Genomic DNA, 8,596 nt, shown 5'->3' on the forward strand with positions numbered 1-8,596 from the left:
ACTGTTCATCGTCTCCGCGCGGACGCTGTTCTGCTCGGCGACGTACGTGCACAGGGGCCCCCTTCTTCCCAAACCACTTCCATTGCGATCCTTGCTCCTTGACAAGTTCAATGCCGGTCGATTGGGTGAATCCTAGCAGCTGGACGAGGCGCGATTGAGAGGGTTTCTCAGGCGGCTTTGTGCTCTGTTTTCGTGAGTCCCGGCCACCTTCAATTCAATCCGACTCCGCAAGCCTTGGAGGGGTTCTCTGAAGATTGCGGAGTGCTCTTTCATGATCAGAAGATCGATTGGGACCAGTGAAGACAAGCAATCCAGTCTTTGCAACTAAAAACAGCTCGCGCGAAGTCTCTGCTTATAGCCGGAGAGGGTTTTTCTGTTTCTTTTCAGAGCCGGGCAGCGAGTAAACCACATCAGCCGTTGCGTTGAAGCTTCCAGAGGATCATTGAACCCTCATTGTGGATTCATCAGTTTGATTGACACCAGATTGCGGAGAAGAAATGGAAAAGGGAAGGGTTGAAGGAGTTTTGAAGTTTCTGATAGTTTCGGTTTTATTACAGTTTCTGCACGTTTTCATTTCTGATCTTTGTCTTTAAACCCTTGGCAATTAGTTTTAAAACACTGAATTCAACTCATATGGTTAGTTCTCCTTATTAGTTAATTTTGTTTGGATTTAATCTAGTTTTTTTAGCTCCTCTTTGCTTCTGAAACTTCGGACAGCTACTTCTTTGCTTCTGAAACTTCGGACAGCTACTGTTCCGTGCCAAAACCTTCCCGTACCATGCCGTTTGCCAATTTGTTAATTTAGGACAGCTTAGTTTATGCCATTCATTGCAATTTCGCTATTACCTTAGAGCTTGCTTAGATTTTGTTTAGCATTAGATAGCTTCTTTTTATTTTTCTTCTTGTTACTATGCCATCACTGGACGAGGCGCGATTGAGAGGGTTTCTCAGGCAGCTTTGTGCTCTGTTTTCGTGAGTCCCGGCCACCTTCAATTCAATCTGACTCCGCAAGCCTTGGAGGGGTTCTCTGAAGATTGCGGAGTGCTCTTTCATGATCAGAAGATCGATATGGACCAGTGAAGACAAGCAATCCAGTCTTTGCAACTAAAAATAGCTCGCGCGAAGTCTCTGCTTATAGCCGGAGAGGGTTTTTCTGTTTCTTTTCAGAGCCGGGCAGCTAGTAAACCACATCAGCCGTTGCGTTGAAGCTTCCAGAGGATCATTAAACCCGCATTGTGGATTCATCAGTTTGATTGACACCAGATTGCGGAGAAGAAATGGAAAAGGGAAGGGTTGAAGGAGTTTTGAAGTTTCTGATAGTTTCGGTTTTCTGATTACAGTTTCTGCACGTTTTCATTTCTGATCTTTGTCTTTAAACCCTTGGCAATTAGTTTTAAAACACTAAATTCAACTCATATGGTTAGTTCTCCTTATTAGTTAATTTTGTTTGGATTTAATCTAGGTTTTTTAGCTCCTCTTTGCTTCTGAAACTTCGGACAGCTACTTCTTTGCTTCTGAAACTTCGGACAGCTACTGTTCCGTGCCAAAACCTTCCCGTACCATGCCGTTTGCCAATTTGTTAATTTAGGACAGCTTAGTTTATGCCATTCATTGCAATTTCGCTATTACCTTAGAGCTTGCTTAGATTTTGTTTAGCATTAGATAGCTTCTTTTTATTTTTCTTCTTGTTACTATGCCATCACTGTTCCGTGCCAAAGAGTTTAGGGTTTTGTGGTTTGTGTAGCTGTAGGAATTTATATTTTTGAAGTTCATTACATTTGATTAGTTAGATTTAGTTCATACAATTGAATTTGTTTCTTCCTCGTTTATATGTTAGGATTTTGCAATTCTAGGATTCATACTTGACAAGAATAGGTTTAGTTTTTGCATTTTGCATTTAATTGTTGATTTTGAATTACAATTTCATTTCAAAACACCAAATCCCTGATTTTCATAGAAAACCCCAAAAATACGACTCGAAAGCATCAAATTAAACAACTCTTCTACTAACCTTGGAAAAATATGACTCGAGGCCCCTATACTGCATTTAGTTTGTATTCGTTGTGGGTTTTCGATATTTAAAAAAATCAATTTGCAACCCTACTCGTGACATTTCCATAGCAAATATAGGGTTGTCAGGCCTCTCTGTAAGAACTGAAAGAAGACCCTGACATCCTGTCTCGAATGTATGCAGCGAGGCCCTGTACAAACTGATTCATCCGATCCTCATCCTGTGCCACCAACTGTGGACAGAACTCTGAAAGCTTGTTAAATTTTGTGTTATATTCCGTAACTGACCTATCTCCTTGCTTCAGACTCAAGAACTCCTGACGGCATGCTCTGCGGAAGGTCGCCAGGAAATACTCTCTCTCGAATGCCTCTCTGAAAGAAGTCCAAGAAATCTCCTGAGTCCCGAGAATAGTCTTCTGGGTCTTCCACCAGGTAAGAGCCTGGTCTCGAAGATGATATGCAGCTAATCCAACCATCTCTGCCTCTGTACAGGACATATACTCAAACGCCTCCATGATATTCTCTAACCATGATCGGGCCATCCACGGGTCAGATCCCCCGTGAAACAAAGTAAAGCGCTCTTTGGCTAATTTGGCCAAAGTCATAATGCGACTCCTGTCAGTCGGAGCAGAAGTAGGCATAGGTGGATGATAGGCCCACAATTGATGTCACGAATGAGCCTCAAATTAGAATTTATAATCGAAACCCTTAACTCACAAGAAAATGTAATACAGGGGCCACGAGTCGTATTTTCCAAGGATTAATAGAGAATCGTTCTAAATCAAGCTATGATGTCGTTCTTTTTGGGTTTTTAATATGAAATGGGGGTTTTAGTGTTTTAAAATGAAATGTAAATCTAAATTTAAGATTCAACAATGAAACCAAGAAATAAAACCTAAACTAAAATGCAAAAATCAATCAATAACCAAGCATAAGCAAAAGAAGTATGAAATACAACTAAGATATGTGAAAGGAAAGGTAACTAAAGCTCATGTAGCAATTTATTATCGAAAGAACTAATCTGACTTGCCACAAAAATTCACTCTAATTATAACATGCATTTAACTAATGAATGAAACTAAAAGTTAATCTATAAAAAGAGTTGAATGATTCTTTGATTTCAAAACTGATAAAGTGAACAATGCTCAAAGTTTCAGATTTTCGGGAGCAATTTGATCTCAACAACACAACTACTCAAACATGGAAATTTGAATTAACCAATTGCTTTCAGAAACTCAATTCAAGATTTACTCATCAATTCAAGTTCCAAATCAACAAAATCATGGTTCAAGCATGAAATTAAAACTGACAGAAACAGAAAATGTTCAGTAATGAAACTAATGAAGAATTCAGAATCTTCCCTTCACAAACCAATTCCAATCTTGTCGTCACACAAGATCTAGTTCAGAACTACAAAACTCAATCAAATCTCTATCATCCTCGATCTGATTTAGATCAGAATCAACTCTGAAATCTGCGTATCAGAAACCCTCCGGTAGCATAACAGAGATTAAATTCGATCTGAAAACCCAGCTCAGGATTCATTAGATCGCTTGCAATTCAATGCTCGGGAACCCTCAAGAAGCTTCAAAGAACCCCTCGGAATGCCCTTGATAGCTCCGATCGTCGTAAATCTACAGATCTTGACTGGAAGTTGTCGCGGACAGGAACCTCTGATGAAACCCTCATCGAAAGATCCAGCTCCAATCTGATGCCAAATCGAGGTCGAAGAAACTTGATAAGATCTGGAAACTGGCTTGGAAAGGAAAATCTCGAAGATCGCCTAAGAAAACGCAGAGAAAACTTGAGAAGAAGTCGCGGCAGGAACGATGAACAGTAACCGCGTCAAATGCTACAGTGAAACTTCTCGTTAAAGCGTGAATTTGAATTCCTGTGCTGAGCCGGGTTCACTCCAATTTGCTGCCGGTTCAATCCAATTCAGCGCCGGTTCAGCCCCAATTCGACTCCGGTTCGACTTCAATTCACCCAGGTTCAGTCCAAATCAACTTGGGTCTTAATTCATGAGGTTGACTCCATCAATTTGGTCAATCTTGGCTCAATTTAAATCGATCTCACTTTGGATTCCATCTTGGTTCAACTCGAGTCCTACAAAATCAAATTCAATTAATGTAAAATTAACCATCAATTTGTAGAAATTATAGTTTACCATCAAATTGCGCAATATATCACAAATATATTCAAATCAATTCATTAAACCATTTATTTTCCATGCAAACCCCAAAATAATGCGATAAAATGCATAACAAACCCAACTTATCAAATTCTCCCATACTTAGCCTTGTGCGTCCCGCTCTAGCCAAAACAATAAAACTAACAAACTCCTACTATTGTACCCCCCTAGATCATCCTCAATCATAATTAGAAAATAATTGAAAGAGAATTATCTAAAGTTGTAGAATCTCAAAAGTTTAAGTCCATAAACTAGACTCTTGTACTTGGTTAACCACCTAGTAAGTTTCATCCTTCATGACTAATTAAGATAAATGCACCACACTCAATCTCACAAGGTTGTTTTCAGTTCGTTCGCATTCAGCAGCACCACAGGATGAAGAGTGAGGCGTAAAATTATTATTTTTTGGTGCTGGTCATATATGCCATATAAAGATCTTTCCGGATGCCTGGATCCCTTTTTGGGAGCCTAAAACTGATCCAATCCGATCTGGCTCTGTTAGTCTTTATCTTGGATCAATTCCGTTTGATCCGGGCGCTTGGAACCTCTCCGGGCACTTGGAGGCTGAGGTGCCCCGATCACTAAGACTCTGCCATCTCATCTGCCTCGCTGGCCCATTTGGTTGACGTCCGATCGCTTGGATACCATCCGGGCGCTGGATTGTCCGATCGCTTGGAGTAACATCCGGGCGCCTAGATCCAGTCAACTCAGGTTTGACCTGAGTTGATCCCGGGCTTGGTTCGACTGCTTCTGTTTGCTCCTCTTATACTTTCTCCATCTTACTTTCAACTCTTGGTCCCTACAAGATCAACATACAAACAAACAAACAACCTAAGCCTACCTATAGTCCGTCTAACCTACTAGGCTTACCTAAGCCTTACCTGTAGGTTTAACCTACTAGCTTACCCATGCCTAACTTTCAATTAGGACTAGTCACTTCCATAGGTAGACTTTCCACCTGTCAAACATCCTGTTTGGACTTTTCCTTGCCTAACATATAGTTAGTACTAATCACTTCCATAGGAAGACTTCTCACTTGCCAAACATCCGATCACCCTTACCTGTTTGGAACTTTTCCCTTGTACTTCCTTAATTCTCCAGATCAGGACTTCCTTACCCAGCCCTTCAAATCATGTCTTCCTTATCCAGTCTTTTAGATCAGGACTTTCCCTACCTAGCCTCCAGCTAGGACTTTCCCTGCCTAGCCTCCAACTAGGACTTTCCCTGCCTAGCCTCAACTAGGACTTCTCCTTGCTCGGTCTAACCGACTAGGACTTCTTGCTAGTCTTCTGATCAACCTTGACTTGACTAAACTTCACTCACATCCAAACATTAGGTCTTTTTTGGATCAACCCTTTGATCAAACAAATCAGATCTAGGTGTATTGTCAAACATTGAAACTCTAGGGACAGACTAGTGCTCCTTGCACCAACAAAACCCTAGGTTAGGCTTAACCATTCGATACTCTACATTCTATTAGTGTTTCTCCATTCTTTAAACTCCTTGCTAAGGTTATAATCTTATCCAAGCCCTTGTTACACAAGGTAAATGAACCTCTAGCGTTAGCAAGAGTCCATTGATTGGTTTAGATCTAACCCTATGAGACCCTAACTCCATTGAGAGGTTAATACATAACATTTCCAATCCATACTTAAGTTGGAACCTCACCAATTCCTTTGATAATAAATCTGGCCGAAACATACAATTACCAAAATCATGGAATAAATTCAACCAAAAAGGCCTAAAGCATGCTATAACATCATCTCTTCTTTCAAGCCTTGGTTGGTTAAACAAAACATAACTTTTAGCTTAAGGTTTCACATTGGCCGAACCCTATAAAGCATGGGATCTAGTTTTAAAACTTCATGTAACCTTAATCTAATAAATGAAAGTATACAAGCCAACTTGCTACACATGAGTAAAGAATAACCTCATTTAAAGGTACCATTTTCTTTTAACCGAAACTTAACATTACCAAGACTTAAGTTTTAACCACCTAAAACTTTACATCATCTTAAGAACACATCTAATAATACTTGCTAGCATGGTTAATTTAAAACATAAGGAAACCTTGGGTCATGGTAAAAGAATATCCCAAAAACATTCTAGAAAACCTTTAGTCAAGTTTAAACCATCTCCTTTAATCAACCATGACCAAAACTTAAACATGTTACAACATAAATCATACAACATAACTCCCTAATCTTTAATCATATGAAAACAAAAACAACCAAAGAAACATCATCATATTGCATATGGCATAAAAAGAACATATGGCATAAAACATGTGGCATAAATCATTTTTTTTTCTTGAACCCTTTAATAAACTTCATAGCCAAACTATTTAACATAAGATTTCTTCGTGTGTTTGCTTCATACACTTTAAAACCTAATGAAAAACATGGAAACCATCGAGAAAAACCTTATGTTGCAGGGTGAAGAGATTTACCCTTTGTTCTTAAGGTTCTCAAAGTTTTTCCTCACAAAAGAGAAGAGGAAAGAAATCCTTGTCTTGCTATCTCCTTGAGACCCTTCCTTCTTCCTTCAAAATCTCCTTAGTACTTGGTTTAATCTCCTTACTTGACAAAGATGGTGATGAGGATTCTTAGACCTCTCGGCCAAAGAGAAAAACCAAAGGAAAAACACAAGGAAAAACAAGAAAACCAAGCTATAGCAACTACTTACCCTTCCTTTAACTTTTCCTTGGAACCTTGTTGATGAAAACTCCCTCACAAAGGCTCGGCCACACAAAGGAGCACAAGGGCAGCAGGTGGTTTCGGCAAGAGCAAGAAGAGAATGAGGAGAAAAATGAAATCAAATGGGATAATAGTGGTTAAGGCTATTTACTCTCATTACTCCCCATTTAAACCTCTTTTGTAACCCCCCTTTTTCCCTTAACTCCATGAAACCTCCCTCCACCTCATCTATTTCGAATTCAACATTCAAAAACCTGCATTTTCGTTGGAGGTAAAATGAGAGAAAAGAGAAAAGTCAAAACTTTCCATAAGAACTCCTAGCATTTAATGAGGATGACATCATTCTGTATTCAAATTAATTTCGCTTATTTCTCTCTCAAGTAACATTCATTGGCTCCTATGGTTAACTCATGGCTTGCTATACATTAGGTTCCAGGTTCAATCCCTAGCACCCACATATATATTTTTTTTTCCTAGCAAAGCCTATAAGCAATTAACCCATCAAGAAGCATCCTTTTAGGCCTATTAAAATTTTTAAAATCTAAATTGATAATTATTAATCATCCTTTTTAACATAATTTAATCTATCATTTTTATACATAATTATCCAGAATTATCACAGAAATTACGGGTATTACAATGGAGAAAGAGCAACGAAGAATCGCGATTTGAGAGAGGAGAGCTTCGGCACTGTAGCACTTATGGGTTTTCTTAACGGGTTGGATCCATTAATGGGTTGAATCTAAATCTAATAACCCAATATTTTACCAATTGGGCTTTCTTAATTGGGCTTCCATTTTAGCTCTATATAATTAGCTTAATTTAATTTCATTTAACCCGTTTAAGACTTAATTATAATTAGGGTAAATCTTACCAATTACCCCTAAAGGTTCGGTATTTTACATAACCTGCTAGACCCAGAAAACTTCTGATCTCGCTGGCATTTTTCGGTCAAACCCAGTTACTCACTGCTTCTATTTTGATGGAGTCTACCATAACACCATCCTTGGAGATGATGTGACCCAGAAAAGACACCTGATTGAGCTAGAACTCACACTTAGAGAACTTTGCATACAATCTTACTCTGCTGAAGAATCTCTAGTACTGTCTTCAGGTGTTCTGTGTGTTCTTCCTGAGTCCTAAAATAAATGAGGATATCGTCAATAAAGATGATCACACACTTGTCCAGATAGGCTCTTCTGAACATTCTGTTCCATCAGGTCCAAGAAAGTGGCTGGAGCGTTCGTCACGCCGAAGGGCATGACTACGAACTCATAATACCCGTATCTAGTCCAGAAAGTTGTCTTGGGGATGTCACCTTCCTTAACTTTCACTTGGTGATATCCCGATCTTAAGTCTATTTTTGAGAACACTGTTGCTGTTGGAGTACACTGAAAAGACTAGCTCTTTTGTATATAAACATTTCATGAAATAAAGGAATCACGTTTTGGTCAAATGGTTGCAATAGATTAGACTTGTAACATGTCCCCTTAATTTATATTGTAGATAACATGGTGTCTGTGAGACACAGAAGATCATGATTATCAGCTCCTTGTAAATTATAAATTAAGGCTCACAACCAAGATGACTTTGGACAAACCATCGGGAACGGTTGTAGTGTAATTCAGTAACTGTCTATCTTGACTGTAGAATTACACTAGTACACTTTGTGTGTATTGAGTAGGACCATTGAGGTTGT

At 39.1% G+C, this 8,596-nt stretch overlaps 1 protein-coding gene across 1 annotated transcript; it reads right to left on the bottom strand.

Annotated features, from left to right (window-relative positions):
• Positions 1-2,135: 2,135 nt before the first annotated feature.
• LOC141830569 (uncharacterized) lies at positions 2,136-2,651 on the bottom strand. The gene has a single exon (XM_074717974.1). It carries the CDS (start codon positions 2,649-2,651, stop codon positions 2,136-2,138), a length of 516 nt encoding a protein of 171 aa, XP_074574075.1.
• Positions 2,652-8,596: the final 5,945 nt, after the last annotated feature.

This window comes from Curcuma longa, chromosome 6 (genome assembly GCF_044706935.1).
Source record: "Curcuma longa cultivar G26 ecotype Majalengka, Jawa Barat chromosome 6, ITB_CL_G26_1.1, whole genome shotgun sequence".
NCBI lineage: Eukaryota > Viridiplantae > Streptophyta > Magnoliopsida > Zingiberales > Zingiberaceae > Curcuma > Curcuma longa.